Here is an 18307-nt window from a genome sequence, read left to right on the forward strand (position 1 = left end):
GTTAATATGATAGATTCAACTACATTTGTATGATTGATTTTAGGCATTCAACTATAAATATAATAGATTCAACTATACATTCTTGGTTGACCTCTAACATTTAACTATAAATACGATAGATTCAATTGTAGTTGTATAATTGATTCAACTGAAAATATGATAAATTCAACTAGAATTGTATGATTCGACTTTAGTTATTCAACTATTAGTATAATAGATTCAACTATACATTTCCTCTAACCTCTAACATTTAACTATAAATATGATAGATTCAACTGTAGTGGTATAATTGATTCAACCGTAAATATGATAGATTCAACTACAAATGTATGATTGATTCTAGGTATTGAACTATAAATATAGTAAATTAAACTATAATTTTATGATTGATTGTGTGAAACTTGAATACTATAGTGTTCATCCGTGTTCATCAGCAAAAAAAAAAAAAAGAGTGAGTCCAGTACGCGTTCGCTGCAGCGATCGTAGTGCTGTTTTTAGGGCTCAGCCGGCAGTTCCTGACGTTGATGGTAAAGCGCAAGCGCTCTCCGGTAATGGGGCAACAGTTTCCTCTACCATTTCCTGGCAGCGGTCTTGTAGTAGGCCGATAGTTCCTGAAATTGGGAAAGGTACACCCAAGGACTATAAAAATCGCTCACTCCTCGAAACGCACACGAAAATGCTTCGCCGCCGGCTCGCTATTCGTTTGTGTTCAATACAATCACGAACAGCAACAAAAACGATTCTACGACGGCGGTTTCTATGCTGCTCGTATTAAAAAATATTCATGAGCGAGTCTGAGAAACGGGATCATGAGAGACTCGAATTTGCTTCATGAGAATTTTGATACCGAGCTTGCTGTCTGTTTAGGGAAGGAAGTACGCCAGTTCAGAAGAAAAAAGTAGGAAGAAAAAAAAGAAAAAGGAATCTTTCGGCTCGTCCTTCTCAGAGACAAACCGTCACTACCGTCCGGGCACCGATCGTTTAAAGATTGACTTGGCCTACACAAGTGCACACTGTTGCTGTTGAAGTTGAGGAAGCAATAATAACAGCACTAGCAAGAAGCAAAACGATTCTTTTGGCTCGGTATATTTGCCTGAAAAGAATAATAACATCAATAAAATGGATTGGATGTGCCGGCCGTATGCACACTGTTCTTCTTATTTTCTATTCCTTTTGGCCAACGCGTGTTTACAGCCAACACGGCTTGGCGTCATCTTTGTTGCTGTTAGTGTTTGTTCAAGCTCAAGGTAAAGGGACGAACATTTTTCCACGGGAAAGAATAATACCATTACTAACACGGCTCATGAGCGGGTTGGTAAAAAGTTTCATGAATCGGCTCGCTGCTACGCAATCGTCGGGTTGATGCTAGATTTTGTGTGCGGAGAAAGAAGCAAGGCAAAAACGAATCAGGAGCCTTGGTCGTGTTTTCGTTTTGGTCGGGCTTGATTCGTGAGAACAGGAGAGTCTCACTCACACCTCATTCGCGTTCCAGGGCATTTTTATGAGCAAAAATCGGAGCGATGTAGGCTCCGTCGTTCGTTTGAGTGAGTTTTTAAATCCTTGAGTACACCTACTCTGGCTGCCCGCGAAATTGACGTTCCTTTACGGGATCCTGGCAGGATCCCACGGGAAACTAGTTGAATCTATTATCTTTAAAATCAAGTCAATCATATTATTTTAGTTGAATCTATCATATTTATAATCAAATCAACCATATTTTTATAGTTGAATCTATGATTGAATATATGAATATATGATTGAATATAAGTGGAGGATTATTATTCGAAATACCATACTTTTTTCTCCTTGATTACACTTGTAAGACACGAATGCCACAAAGGTCGTGAAGTGTATCAAATACACAAAAAAGTACATTGGACTACTGCAAATTTGAACATTGCGTTCCCACGTGTTTAATCGATAGCTAATTTCTAGGAAAAATCAAATTTTCCATCCAAACTCATAATGAGAAATTAATAATAGGAATTATTGATTCCACTGCACTGGCCATTGAAGACAGAGTGATAGCTGAACAGAAATTTAATGAAGACCGGAAATTTCTCATTACGGATGTTCAAGACGACGAAGATGGAAAATTCGAGAGTAAAAAAGACGAAAAAAGAAAAAAAAAAACAACGAAACGGAAACTCACCTTGAATCGTTTGTCCTGTAACACCTTCTTGATAGCGACTAGTTCGCCCGTATCACAGAGCGTCGCCTGGAAGACAACGCCGAAGCTTCCATTGCCGATCACCTTGGTATCTGTGTACGATACTTCCTGTGGTCTGTCTGGTCCCTGGCCGGCTGTTGCCACAACCGTTGTCACTTTTGAACCATCCTTACCTAGTTGGGGAGGAAAGAAGGGAGAAAATGAACACATTAGTACCGAGTTGATTACATTTCGTATTCTGTGACGATAAATTTGGATTTTTCAAAATAAAAAAAAAGGAAGCACGAGATTCTTGTTGTGACCATCCGGATTACACAATGCAGATTCCATTCCAAGGATAATGTCCCTCAAGGTCGAATGAACCCATGGAATAAAATAGTGAAACGACAACCGACTCGATGTGTGTTTAAATAAAATAGAGGTTAATAAAAGTCTACCAAAGCTAATTGAATCAATTAACCGACTCGAACCCCACAACCCATTCACCTTTCATCACACGAATAAAAGCTCTTTGTATTCTGGTGCAATGGCGCTTTTGAGGTGATTGAAATTAATTACTCATTCAATTTATACTTTATTGCCGGTTTTTTTTCGAACCCACCACCTCCTCCTCGGTGGTGTCAATGTGCGGGACCCAAGCTAGAATCTTTTCAATCATTTATTTGTGGATACAGGGAGAGCGTTTCTACAATAAACAACAAACCAGGTATGAAGTTATATTTACAGTCAGACCTCCTCCAATCCTGCCACCAGTCCGGTTCAAGCAAGTGCCATTTCCCGTTTGGGCGTTGACGGACGGGTTTCTGCGGTGTTTACAGCTCCCAATCCAACATTATTATAGGTTGGTGGTACCACAAAACACGCCCCGGTCGTTGTTCATTGAGATGGTTGTATCAATAAACACATTCCGGACGATTAAGTTTCAGTCGTTTTCTTTATTAGATTACGTTAAAATAAAAAAAAAACTCCACAGGGGTTTGTGATTAGGTTTCAATGAAGTTTTTTTTTTGGTTAACCCTACATCCTTAAAAGAAAGGGGGCATCTCTATATCGATCTATGGTATTTTTATTCCAAAAATATGAACAAACGTGCGCTACTGAAAATTTTTGCTCTATGCATACAATTGACATAGGCTTGTTTCCGAATAAAAATCTTGATTACTGCTAAATAAAAATAACATTGAAGCAAGGAAAAAACCGATGAAAAAAACGAGATAAGGAGCATGTCAAGTTAAGGCTCACATCCCTATTGAAATGTGCAAAAATCAATTTAAAAAAAAAGTTCTTCAGTTGCTGAAATCGGTCCCCTCGGATACTGAGATCCTTTATTTAATTTATTGTTTGAATTAAACATTTAGTAATTTTTTCTTTGGCTCTGATTGTTACTTTGTTTCTGAAGTTTATATATGAATTGTTTTTAATTTTTTTTTCTCAAATATTGATTTGAAGAAAATATTTTCATTTAAGACAATGGATTGTGGTTCTGAATAAAATCTGATGTCAGGGTTCAATTTTACTCTTAAACTTTTATATCCATATATCCATAGAATTTGAGTTAACTTCTTTTGGTTTTTTTTTCAAAAATATGAATTCTTAGTCTGAAATCCTTACGTTACTTTCCAATTGTTATAAGGGAAGTCTATCTTTGATTTTTCTTCACTAGAAAATGTAAGTTACTGATAGAGTTATTAAAAAAATACAAATCGCATTTTGAAATTAACATCTGTGTTTTCATTTTTGATTAGTTGGCGTTTAAGAAAAAGATTCGTAAGGGTCCCCAAGAAAAATTGCCCCGGGCCTCCCGAAGGCTTAATACGGCCCTGTCAGAGGTCAAATGAATGGAGCCTGGGATTGATAGCACATTCACAATGCCCAAACCTGATGCTCACTCTCATTTACCATCAATAATGGCGCCGGCCACGTCCTAATAGTCAATGGATAGATTGGAAAAGGTAGAATAGGATGAAAGATTAATCTTGTGCTTCAGGACCGAGGTCATCTCTGCATCCTATTTGGAGGTTTGGGTTAAAGGATATGATCGAGAGATACTTTTGACTAGCTAGTGTGATCAAAACTATCAAACCTATTCTTCAACCCTCCTACTATTCCTGATGAAATTAGTTTATATCTTTTTCCCTAATATTATTCCCTATCTCAATCTTATATCAGATATCACTAGAGGGTGAATGACCACGAGGATTGAAATCCTCTTTAAATAAATAAAAATAGAATAGAATAGAATAGATATCACTACTTAAACTCAAATTATATAAAAACTGCCTATATTTTGAAAATATTTAAAAAAAATTCTCATTTAAAAACAAAAAAAATGGATTTGATAAACAGGTTAAATGCGTGTTTGACGAATTTTGATATCTATCGCAAACTTACACGAAAAAAAAGACGACTGTTGTTCAAACTGCTTCAGCTGGTTATACCAATCATCAAAGCGTTGTTCATTATTTCGCATCCAACTATAAGTATGATAGACTCAACTACAAACTGATAATTGACCTTACGCAATCAACTATGAATAGAATTTATTCAACTGTATTGGTATAATTGATTCAACTGAAAATATGATAGATTTAACTACAATAGTATGATTGATTTTAGGCATGCAACTATAAATATATTAGATTCAACTATACATTTCTGGTTGACGTCTCACATTTCACTATAAATACGATAGATTTAATTGTAGTGGTATTATTGATTCAACTGTAAATATGATAAATTCAACTACAATTGTATGATTGATTTAAGTTATTCAACTACAAATACATAATAGATTCAACTATATATTTCTGATTGACATCTAATCTTATATTTAACTATAAATATGATAGATTCAACTGTAGTGGTATAATTGATTCAACTGTAAATATGATAGATTCAACTACAAATGTATGATTGATTCTAGGTAAAGAACTAAAAATAAAGTAAATTCAACTACATTTTTATTATTGATTGCGTGATACTTGTATGAATACACATCCTAACACTACAGGTGTTTACATAAGTGTAGATAGAGTGTGTCAGCAACAGGCAGCTAATGTTTACCAATGGCAAAAACAGAAGTTAATTAAGGTATAAGAGAAAAACATACATTTGCTTGTTAGAATAAACTTGTGACAACCATTGCTTCCCTTTAGGTTAATTCTAACCAGTTGTGCTAGAATCTCAATTTTAAAAGAAAGAATCGATACCGCTGGAGGAATCGTTGGACATTCCGGTTGATGGCACCGAATAGCGTTTCATCGGAAAGCAGAAATGGCTGGACAATTTCAAAACCGTTGATGTGCTAATTGCTAACAAAATAATATTATTCTTTGTAACCATAATCTTTTTGCGCTTCCAGCACAAATAAACAAAATATATATAAAGCCGAAATAAAAGGAAAAATGAATGCAGGAAAAATACGAGAAAAAAAATGTAAATATATTGCTGAACCCATAAAATCAATCATAGAAATGTAATTGATTCAATCATAACTATAGTTAAATCAACCATAGCATTATAGTTGAATCAATAATATATATAGTTGAATACCCACCATCAATCAGTGTATTCAAGTCGAATTTGATAGATATATGATTGAATCAATCATACAATTGTAGTTGAACCAATCATTTTTATAGTTGAATGTATACAAACCAAACATACAAATATAGTTGAATGTTTGATAAATATAGTAAGTCGAATATCAATCATCTATATGATTGAATATAGGCGGAATATTGTTGATGAAACTATACTTTTTCACAGTGTACTTTACTGGTTTGGTTGAAAAATTCCAAATACTAGAAAATTTGTGTTAAATTGATTGTTTTCGTTACTTCTGCAAAAGTAAGTTTCTATCAAAATCTTTAATATTTCAATTTTGGTGAAATAACACATAGAAAATGATATTTTCCTGGGAGGAAACCGAAACATGAACCTTTAACTCTTTACTGAAAATTTATTTGTCTGATTTGGAACTTTTTTTAGATATATATCAAAAATTATAACTATTATAGAATTTAAATTGAAAAAAATAAAGCAATGTTTTTCTCTTAAACAACATTACCCATTAAACGAGGTTATCTTTCCGGCTCATCAAAACCGTAGCATAATAATTAATTCGTAGTTTCTCAAAAATTGAATACAAATATATTTAAGTGAGTATTTTCTTTGAGTTATAAACATAATATTTACAAAGGTTTCCTGCTAAGGTGAAATAAAATTCGTTGAACAATACGAAGTTCCATAGTGAAAATATCATGAGAAAAAGTTATCTCCAACCGATTCCTCATTTAACGTTTAAGTTAAAGAAAAAAATTGTTCAATGCAGTTTTGGGTCATGGAATTTTCTGTGTAAATTTTCTAACTAAAACTATCTAATACCAATTTTTTAAGATTTTTAATTAACAAATTTCAGCTCAGTTTCTTCGCGAATCAATCATTTTTTTGTTTTCTTCAGAAACAGTGAATCGATACTCACAGGCAGTATAATTTTTAAGCTTGTGCAATGTTAGTCGGCAAGTATTTGTCATTAGATTTTAATATATTCAAGGAAGATTTAAAATTCACAAATTTTCCATGATTGGTAAGTCCGTTTATGCTGTTGCGAATTGATTTCACTTTAAGATAAGCTAATGACGAGCGCTTCTTCCGAATAAAAGCGGACGAAACACTCGTAGCCGCGAAAAACATTCATCTTGTTTTCGTTTATTCGGAAATATTGTTTACTCCTACTGATAACAGTGTGGGGGCTTTCTGAGAAGTAGGAAGCAGAAAAATATGTGTCTTCAGGGCGTTAACAATCAAATAAAATTGCCCTACATGCATATGTTTACGAGTTCAGCAAAGAAAAACACTTTCTGTAACGCAAAGGTTAATTGAAAGTAAAAAACTACAAACTTGTCTCGGAATTTTCTTGACAATACCTCATCTGTCATCTACTGATGAAGTAGGTATTCAGTCTTCAATCGATTTCGTAGACATAAATAATCAATTCAATTCTTAAAAGCGCAGCTCAATTTAGCCAGAAAACGAAACGGTAAACAACTAATCGTTTAACACCGTAATTGAATCGAAGAGAACACAGTTGATTCCAATTTTTTTTAACTTGGACCAGTGGCAATTGCGTGATCAGTGCATTCCGATTAGTAATTGATTAGGATGATGATTTCCACCGAAACAGAACAAGTTCCAACAGAAGGGTGAAGGCTTTCGATCAGTTCTAACAATGTTTACAAGGGCATCATCTTCTAACTCCTCGAATCGACCCCATTTTACTGGCAACTTATTGGATATCAATCAAAACCAACGTTACTACTGAGCTATCAATCGATTGTTTACTTATCGCTGGGATCTGCTACTGCGTTATGACGGCACCCTGACGGAAGGTGGAATAGAATTGAGTTACACTCGAAGCTTGGAGAGTTGGCATCACTCAAATTGCTTTCCAAATTTTTTACATATATGTTTGGGTAAATTAACATGTTTCGAAAGTAATTTTACAGTGTTGAACATATTTTAAAAAAAATGTAATTCACGTGTAAATTAGTGCACATCTGGACCACTCACACGAAATAAAAAAGAAAGAATGGACACTTTTGGTTGAATTTTTACTTTAGAAAACACAAATGTTTACATGTGGTTTTTTGTAAAATTACTGTTGTTTGTAAAATTACTGCGACTTGGTGAAATTCATTTGTTTATGTATTAAAAGATTTTTTTTTATAAAACGTGATACCATCTCGGGGAAGAAACTGTTAAATGACGTTATTCTTAGTAAGTAAAAAGTTCGATAAAGTGCTTCGATATGACACAGTTCCATCAACTGATTTTATCCCTCTATTGATTTGTTGACAATTTTTTAGCCAAACAACTGGTGGTATTATTTAAATTGATGCAACGCATTTAAAGATAAAAAAAAGGATGGATCAACTAATTACGATGTAGTCTTTTTCCATCGATAATAATGGATCGGAATCGATAAACCTAACCTTTTTCTGCGTCAATATTCTTCTCGTCTAACATGACCTCGTTAAGTTTAATTTGACACGTTCATAAAATTCTGCCCAACCTAACCCAACCCCTTCCAAATGACAGCAACATAAATGGGCGCACACGACGATTGCAAATCACCGTAATTAACTAATTTTGTGAACTCCCGGTGTTTCGTGGAATGGCACACACACACATAGAACACCCAGCGGGAAGTTCAATTGAACGCAGGGAAAAGCCATGCCGTGAAATTTTCGTATGACGACGACGTCAAAAACACAAGCACAACAACAAACATTGGTCGGCAAAGTTCGGTTTAATTAATTTCGGTGCAGTCGAAGCTTTTCCGACTAGATTGTAATGTTTCATTTTACAGGAGAAAGTTCCTTTAATTTTGTTTGAAATTTTATAGTTCTGTTAAAGGGTGATTACGAATTCCGGGAAACATGTGTCATAATCTGACTGGTTTCGGAAAACTTTTGAGCGGTACTGTCTCGTTTTGTACCACCCATGATGCCTTATTTGGCCCGATTTGTTTAATCAAGAAAATGGGATCTTTTGTTCGGAATCACTTGACTTTTTTGGATGGCCACCTGTTTTTCGGAATTTTGTCTGAAATATCCTGAAAGTCCTTCCAAAGCCATAAGTGCTTTCATGTAAAATTTCGTCTTAATCCAATAAAATTTCTATTTTACTCTTTAAAAATTCCGATCCACTCGACAGGACACACAAAATGAAAGAGCTAAATCATGCAAAGCAGATGCAAAAACGGCAACGACTGGCGATGGCCAGGCAGAAGGATGACATCAAAAGCCGGTGTGGATTCATAATTTATCGGAGCTGAGGCGTGTAGTGACAATCCTTCACTAACTAGTAGAGTAGAAACAAGATGGGCAGTAGCTTTACTATATCTATATCTATCTATTAAAAGTCTGTCGTGTTCCATTTGTTCTGAACGATTGCGTGTCCAAGTGCCATTCCGGGGAAAAATATGAAAATTCTCTCATCAGCTCCAGGAAAAAAAATACTGGCAGCTTGAGGAAAACCCCAGTGATGATCAGATACTGATGAATATGAATATGAATAATTTAGAGGAATGGTTCAAGTTTTAGTGAATTAGCTTCAGATACCAAATTAAGGATTCAGTACGAAAAATGAAAAGCTATGGATTTTAAAAAGATTTTATAGGGGCAGGGAAGTGTATTTAAGGAAGCTTCAAAAGCCTAAACAATCATTATGTTGGTTAACTTAAATGAAACATGAGATTATAGGTTTTGAACGACCTTAAAAAAAACCAGAAAATCTTTATAAAACCTGAAAATGTTCACTTTAGGTATGTTCAAAAATAGGAAATTCTTAAAAAATACCAATTGTGTTTAATAAAAATCTTCGTAAAATGTTAAAAGCTTTATGAAGCCGTCTTACTCTCATGAACTTGGACTTTGTAGAGTGCTTTAAAACCTCAAGATTTTGGGTACGAATATACATAAGATTTTTTTGAAAAACTACAACACTGAGAGTGATCTCTTAACAGTTAGAATTGTATTAAACATATGAGGAAAATTTGTTCAGAAAGTCATGAAACACTTTTTTTTTAAATAGAATTTCATTGTTTTTGAAATTGTGTTTTGATTTCAGGACCATAATTTGGAAACGATGAATTTAATATTTCTGGTTCCCTGGTATTTCTCGTAGATAGGGCACAAAAGTGTTCAAGTTTTAAAAGCATTTGAGCTTCAAAAAAATATGTATCTCTTTTGAACCGATCTACCCATAAAAGTCGAAAATAAAAGTGACACAGAATTATTCCACTGACTAAATGATTAATATCTAGTGCCGCGCTTGTCGCTATCGCTAGCGCTACAAATTCCCATAATGATGTGATGGAAAAGAAGCAGCTTTCCTTTCACTTTCCTCCACGAGGCTTAGGACTCCTCGTAACAGGCTGCGTTTTAGATAGATAAAGTGAAGCCAGGTGACTACAAGGATTATGGAGACCACGATCTGAAGCTTACCGATATCTGCCTTGCCACTACACACTCAAAAAGAGAGGCTCGTTCAAGCAGAAAGATGAGCAAACATCAGCAGGTGTGGTACGAAACAAAACTATTAAATTGACATTTTATTTTTAAAATAAAAAAAAAGTGCAAAAGGCTTTCCGAATAACTTGGAAAAAAAATAAGGAAATAAACTTTAAATTTAAAAAAATTGCACATACGTCACTTTGTCCTATCACGCCTTAATAGCGCTCAATACATTGTAGCTTTTTCAATTGAGGGGCTAGGCTGGAGATATTTAGGTGTCCAATTAGTAGTATCGTTCAAGTATTTGGTTGGATGGATGCGTACACATTTTTTTTTTCTACATTTTTTTTCATTTCGATCGACACTTGCGGGTTGCATCGACTTAATATGAATCCACCCGGTCGAGAATGAGCACGATAAGATGCCAAAAGGTGTTGGAAAGTTAGCGCGAATTGCAAACAATCGATTTGAACAGCCATTAGCGCGTTGTTTACCTTCCAATAAAGTAAGGTGTCGATAGAGAATGTACACGCAAAAAGCTTGAGGTATTTACGGAGAAACCGTCATTTAATTTGATTGAGTTTGTTTTTGTTTTCGCTTCATACACGAGTTGTTGTTCTAAAGTCTTCGGCTGAATCAGATTTTTTTTCATTTAAAGATTTAAAAATTTTAATCTGACTTAGATATCTGATTGAGGAGGAAACAGCTTAGATAACTGCTTCCGGTTTGTCCATCTCATGGTTATGCGTATATGCAGTGTTAAACATTGGCAAACAAGCGCGGAAGCACCATCGATTATCCTAGTTCTGTGTCACTTTTAATTTCCAATAGAAGGGTAGAATGGTTCAAACGAATTAAAAAAAAGATACCTTCCATTCCCTTTCGAATATATGTAACACTCATGAGATAGCACATCAGGCATAACGCAATTTAGCTTACGTTTTGGCATCATCGTCTTAAATGTAATTTATTTCAATCAAAGTAAAAAAAAAACAACTCACAATTCTCTAGCCAACTCTACTAGAAAGCCACAAATAAATTTCATACTGGTTCATATTAGTGACCCACAAAAAAAATTCAATGCCTTTTCTAAAATCAAATATGCCTGCAACTGCCAAGCATATTATATTCAGCACACAGTGCTGAGTATATTTTATTTTAATTTTCTCTGATTATTCACAGGAAACAGTTCCACAAGAAAGGAACTCCAAACTTCAATTTTTCTTCTCAAAAGAGAAAGAGGATGGTCGTCTGCTGGTAGCATTTCTCCTTACTCTCACTTCATTCGGAAGAATGTGAACTCTATGGAAACCGTCTTTAAAAAATGACTTCGAAGCAAGGTTGCCGAAAAGTATTCTGGGTTTTTTAACAAACAGAAAGTTTGAAATTTGTGATTAGACCACAAAACTGTGTGATCTATAACACAGATTCCGTGACAAAAATTTGTTCAAAATTCTGTGAAATAACAGATTTTTTGTGATTTCTGCAGATTAGTGTTGGCGCATACAAAGTGAAAAGCTTGTAACGTTTGTTTGCGTTTATTCGAGCTTCGATTTGTGCCAGGCAAGAATTTGTGCAGCATTTAAAACTTTCATTCTGTCAATGTTGAAATGCCCTGATTGATTGAATGAAATAGTTTGACTGGTCGATGATCAAAATCGAGTAATGATGTACAAGAATACGAGCTACCAGAACTTATCTCGGTGTAAAAAAGGACGATTTATGATTGTATTGCGATCCCTTGAGGTACATGAGATGACAAAAATTGGTACAAGAAGTGTGCTTGTACTAGCACACATCTAACATCGATTTTTGTTATATGCATGCATGGTAAATGAAAGAAAAATCGCCTTGACCAGGAATCGAACTGTAATCCTCTGATTATCTTTCTGACACCTTACCAAAAGACCAAATCGTCAGATAAAACCAGTCAAGCTATAGCTATACAATTCAGTTGACTTCATCGAGTTGAATTCGCTGTTAGATTCTACGGCAGAAAACGCTCATCGTGCCCCGATTAATGGTGCTTATACCGCCCCAGGGGGAGTTCTCATTATGCCCCTACAGTGACTAATTTTCAGGTTTCGACAAAAAAATTTAAAATGCATTTTTTTTTTGTAGAGAAATGAATCCAACTGTAAGTTGGAATTTCAGGGACTAGACTAGATGAAAATTGATGTAGAAAAACATGTGAAAAAAATTCGCCTTGTCTCCCGGTAGGACTTGAACCCACATCTTGCGCCTTCATCTAGTCTAGTCCCTGAAATTTCATCTAACACAGTTGGATTCATTTCTCTACAAAAAAAAAAGTTTCGCTGACTGAATGTTTGAGTCAAGACCCATCTCTGGGTCGCAGTTTAAAAATGCATTTTTATTTTCATCTACTTTTTCAGTCAGTTAGGAAATAGAAACTCTGAACACGAAACAATGATGTAACTCACATATTATAGGCTTTGCTTCGCTGTTTCTCATTTCTCAATGAACCGATTTTTTAGATTCAAATTTTAGTTTTTTCTCATTGATTTGGTTATCATTTTCATAGAACATACTTGGTCTCCCAAAAATCTTAATGCTTCAGTATATTGGAATGAAGATTAGGATGATTTGAAAATTCGCTTCGGGTCATATTAACCCGTAAAGCTTTGGAAGGTTTACCAATCACAAACACCGTTGGAACAAAAGGTCAAATTATGATTTAAAATCAACAAATTAGTATTGATGAAAAAATAAATAAACAAAAGAGGAATTATCGACAACCAGCAACGATTTTAAATCATTTGTAACGCTATAAAATTTCATTTAATTTGTTTCCCTTCGGATGTGATATCTCAAAAAATAGCAAAAATTCTTACAAAAGGAAAAACAGTTTGCATATCGCGATGAAAATAGGAAAAAAAAACCCCAACTTAGCTAAACCAATCAGCTTAACTAGTTAATAATTAAACTAGATATCAATCTTTTAAAAATTAGGGCATTTGAAAGAGGCAAGAGGAAATAAATTCCGTCTCGTATCAATCATAAAAAATATGTTGCTATGCAATTTTTTCACTTTAATATTCAAGGAGACACTTATAAACATTTCTGAATATTCTATTCTCAAAATTTGTAGTTCAGGAGAAGAATTTGTGAAAAAAAAATCACTTAAACTACGTGAGAAAAGTACGGGAAAATATAAACAAAAAGGTCTACAATTTTTCATTTAGTCCAAAACGACTGGTTGTCTTCTGAAAAGTTGTTCCTAGGCAAAAAATCTTCCCTTCAATTGAGTTTTAAGATTTTTACAGTGTTGCCAAACTAACTTTGATTTTTGTAATGGAAATTTTAACTTTTTTTTCAACCAAAATGAAATTTTGCACAGTTCGTCATCTTGAGAAAACGATCGAAAGGAGGTGGGAGCAGTGAAATTCTGGCTTTTAAAAGCTTTCCTACTGTATACAAACTAAGGTTGCCAGGTTTCCCGGTTTTATCCAGGTTTGGCCGGATATTTATTAGATTTGGGCCCGGACCGGCGCGTTTGCCCGGATTTTGCCCTGGATTTATTCACTTTATTTGGTAATACAATACAAATTGTGTTATAATTTTATTTATTTATGCCTGCAGAACGAAAATTTTTTGGCAAGTTTTATAAAAATAGTCATGAAAGTTTTTTTGGAAGCCTAAAATACGATTTAAAATCTGTCGAGAAACTTTAATGGGAAATATTTCTTTCAGTTTTTACTTAATTTTTGTTGAGTAATTTCTGGGTTTTGACAAAATTTTCCCGGATATTTTCTGGATTTTTTGTTTCAATTTTGAAATCAAAAGCCCCAGTTTTGCCAGGCTTTTGAATGAAATTTCCCGCATTTGTCCGGCCCGGATTCGTGCTGAAAAATAATCTGGTAGCCTCAATATAAACTCAGATAGAAAATAGTGTACCTCAACTGAATGTTTTATTAAGTCTTGATGTGAAAGTTATGCTTTAACTGAAATGGAACATGCTTGTCGTGATGTCAAAAACTAAAACTATCGGTAACTAGATTACTTAAAAAGGGTTGAAAAAAAAAAACAATTGAAATCTGGTTGGAACCTTTCCATGAGCAGGCATCTCGAAGAATTTGACCTCTTGAGTTCGAGTTTAACATAAATTTCTTTGTCCATCAGAACACATCTGTCAAATTGTGTTTAAAAATTGATTGCACAGTTTGCGACCCACGGAACTGCTCACTATTAGTTATTTGCTGGGTGTCTACTACTCAAGCAACACTTAATGCCAGCCGGAAACGGATTTACTGAATAGTTCAGGGGTCTTTAAGTAATCCGCAATAACCGAAGTCTGTTTACCCATATTTGAGATCAATAGTCCCACTCCGATGCTTGGTTTAAACTTCATGAGCATCCAAGAGTGGCTCTACATTAGGGTGTCCCAAAATTGCATAACTTCTGGGAATCTAGGGGCTCACCCTCCAAATGGTAGATTAGGACATGCAGAACAAACTTTTGTATGGAGCCGACTAAAAAAAATCATGTTTTAGAGGTTCCGCAAGCGCGATCTTTCAAAAAAAGTCCACTTTCAAAAGATTTGATTTTAAATAAATTCTGGGTCCAAAAATTTTCATAAAACTTAAATATATTATATTTTTTAAATTTTGTTTGAGTTAAATAATACACGTAAAAAATTAAAAATGAACCAAATTTGTATCAAAATGTAAAACAAGCAAGCTATTTCCAAGAAAAAAATATTTTGGTCCAAAAATTTTGTATTCAACTGACCGAAATGTGTACCAAGCGTGGAACATTTTTGATACCAATGCCATCAAAAGATGCGGATTTTTGTGCACTTAAACTTTGCTGAACAAAACATGTTGTTTGTATCATCGTGTGAAGAGCTATTCACGGTTGAATCCGTAATAAAAATCACAATTTAGGATATTTTTTTTTAATTTATCAAATTTGTCCTAATAAATACCTACTTTTTGATGGCCTTGGTATCAAAAATGTTCTACGCTTGGTACACATTTTGGTCAGTTGAATACAAAATTTTTGAACCAATAATTTTTTTTTCTTGAAAATAGCTTGCTTGTTTTACATTTTGATACAAATTTGGTTCATTTTTAATTTTTTACGTGTAGTATTCAACTCAAACAAAATTCAAAAAATATAAAATATTTAAATTTTATGAAAATTTTTGGACTTAGAATTTATTTAAAATCAAATCTTTTGAAAGTGGACTTTTTCAAAGATCGCGCTTGCGGAACCTCTAAATATGATTTTTTTTAGTCGGCCCCATACAAAAGTTTGTTCTGCACGTCCTAATCTAACATTTGAAGGGTGAGCCCCCAGATTCCCAGATGTTATGCAATTTTGGTACACCCTACTCTTCATATTTCATAATCATTTGGGCAAAAAAAAATTTCAGAAAAAATCAACAGTTCATGAGTTTTTAACTCAACATTGAAAAATTTCCGAGGTGATTGTGCACAATTATTTTTACCATGTATCGTAAATATCTCAAACGCACGATAACTTACTTAAAAATATGAAAAAAAAATAGGCGAGATTGACATTTCCACAAAAAAACACAACGCTGTCAAAATTTGGTATATCTGAACTTGAGGAATAAAGCTATCACCGAAAAAAAGTGCTCGGATACTAAATGATCATATCTTTATCAATAGGTTGGAGAAGAATAATTTTTTTTAACAATTTTTATTTTTACATATTATTTGCGTCTCAAATTTTGATTCGTAATACACCTCAAATTGTTACCAAGATCCGCTAAAATTTGGCCAATTTTGAATTATTTCAAATCGGCGGCCATAGTGGTTTAATGACTCAACAGCTATTATTTTTTTTCAAACGCAAATTTGCACGGGATTTAGAAAATTTACTCGATTTATATTCTCAAAAAGGTTCCATAGTTGAATGAAATCAGAAGCCGTGTACAAAACAATCAAATCGATCAACTGCCAATAGCATCTTATCAGTACTGAATTGAAGCTGCGTGACCTTCTCGAAAAACGGAAAATCTGGGCCGCGATAGCATTCAAATTTGATTGATGACAAGATAGTGATAGTACCTACATTTTCGGTCAAGGTTCTGAAAAAAGCAAAGCTTCAATGGCGGTACACAGGATTGCATTGTATGTGTGTTGAGTTGGTCAAATATTTTAAAAGTAATTACCTAGATGCGCTTATCTATTTTAAACAAAACCACATAAGCTTGTATCTTCAACTGTCTGAGATTCAGTTGCCAACCAAGCACATCCCGATTAGGAAGGTACAAATTTCTAAATTTTCTCAAAGATTTTAATGCATTTTGGAGTGTACTCACATAGCTTTTTAAACTTCCGGGACCAGCGGCTGAAGCTAAAACAGGTACACTGCGTCGTTTCCTCCCCATCGGGTCCATACTTTTCTGCTTTCCGTTCCTTCTTCCGTCGCTTTTTCTCTTCCGCCAGCTGCTGCTGCAACGAGTACCGTTCCCGCAACTTGGGACTTCCATTTTCGTCGATGTAGTACAGGGTGTGCTGAAGGCCGTCACTTTTGTTGATCAGCTTCGGATCTATCGAGAAGACCTGCAGCAGACTCGGGTCCACGATTTTTTTCGGTGGTTGGTGAGTGGTTGCTGCAGGGATGGAAGCTGTTTTTATGGCATTCGCGACACCTCCGGTATCGCAAGGTTGTGCCGATTCGCCCTTTACGCTAGATTCTACAACTATATCACTAGTGCTATCACAGGCGATTTCTACCGGTGCACAAAGGCGCCGAGGACTGTTCACGTCCGGTAGACTCTGGCATGTTCTGCCTTTGCTCAGTTTGGGATTGGCGGTGGTTTGGATTGGAGGTGGTGGCAGTTGATCCAACTCGATGCCATCCTCTTCGTCGTCCACTTCGGCGACATCGACTTCATCGTCTTCGTCGTCGTTCTCACCGATTACGTAAGTTGGCTTGGTTCTGGGGCTGGCGGTTTCTCCGTATTCTTCGACGGCACTCAGCTGCTGGATGCTGGTGCTGGCACTCGGTGCCCCATCGATGTCCGTCGTAGACATGAACACGCCCGAATCGGAAGCCACTATGGTGCCGGTGCCGACCGATGGTAACGTCTGGTTGTGCCGCTGCTCGTCCGTCTCGCACTCGCTGTTGTGCTTGATAGCCTCTGCTCGCCGCCGGACGATTGCAGCCATCGTCAGAGGTGACTCGGCTAGATTGATTTGCCTCATTCTGTACGCTCGTCGCTGTACTGGTGCGGCAAGTCAAGAGCAATACACCAAGGCCTCCCTTCAGTCGTCTCGTATCTTGACAGCTGTAACGACTTAACGACTGCTCCCGATGCTGATGAAGCTTCCAACCACTATCACTGACTGGACGACTTTACTTTCGTTCGTTCTGCTATTTTTTTTCGGGACGTTGTGTATGAGTGATTATACACACAATCCTACCCAGAGTTCGGACAAGGAAAACACCACTGATTAGTACAAGAGACAAGCACAAATAATAAAAACAGACCGACTGGAGAGACAATGATGCCGCGGTTCTCTCTGTTTCTGTAACACGGTCACGCGGTGCTCTATCGATTATCACCATCAACCGGAAAAAATGAAGACGTTCGTTTGTTTGCGCTTTTCGCAGGATTAATTTGCGTGTCCCTCTTCTTGGCTCCGAAAGAGCGTGTGTTCTTATCGCGCATTCCGCGCGCTCCGTATCAATAAAAAAATTACAACGTTGCTGCTGCAGTGATTTGTGAACTCTGACTGACTCTGACGGACGACTGTCCAAATTCCAAATCTCTCAAACCAATACCCACCAAAAACAACAGCCAAAATAATCTGACCGACATTGGTACGTTCCATCATGGACTTGATGGACTACGCAGCAATGCGCTCCAGGTAGAGAAAACACAAAAAAAGTAAAAACCACCTCCCCAAAACCCGACTTTATTGCGCAGCGGATTTTTGGCGCAATCTCGCTACAAATTCGCGCGAGTGAAACGACGTAAACTGTTTTTTTACGTACCTTCTTTTGGGGGTTTGTTGTTATTGCCATTTTATCTTCGGACCCCATTGATAGACCAACACCGACACTCGACCTTCCCCGAAAACCAAGAAAACGTGACCCACCCGGTGTGGTGTGGAGGCTTGTT

The 18307-nt window shown here is 35.8% G+C and overlaps 1 protein-coding gene across 2 annotated transcripts in view; it reads right to left on the minus strand.

The window, feature by feature from the left end:
- LOC129759865 (glycogen synthase kinase-3-like) overlaps nucleotides 1-17613 on the minus strand; it is a 29407-nt gene extending 11794 nt beyond the window's left edge. The window contains exons 1-2 of one of the 2 annotated variants that reach the window (XM_055757410.1): nucleotides 16499-17613; nucleotides 2153-2343 (exon numbers count right to left, since the gene is read on the minus strand). In XM_055757410.1, the coding sequence (XP_055613385.1) occupies nucleotides 2153-2343; nucleotides 16499-17387 (1080 nt within the window). In that variant the 5' untranslated portion in view covers nucleotides 17388-17613. The remainder of the gene's footprint in view (nucleotides 1-2152; nucleotides 2344-16498) is intronic. The other variant, XM_055757411.1, reaches the window with a different exon arrangement.
- Between the last annotated feature and the right edge of the window lie 694 nt (nucleotides 17614-18307).

The sequence above is a fragment of the Uranotaenia lowii genome, unplaced genomic scaffold (genome assembly GCF_029784155.1).
Source record: "Uranotaenia lowii strain MFRU-FL unplaced genomic scaffold, ASM2978415v1 HiC_scaffold_296, whole genome shotgun sequence".
Lineage (NCBI taxonomy): Eukaryota > Metazoa > Arthropoda > Insecta > Diptera > Culicidae > Uranotaenia > Uranotaenia lowii.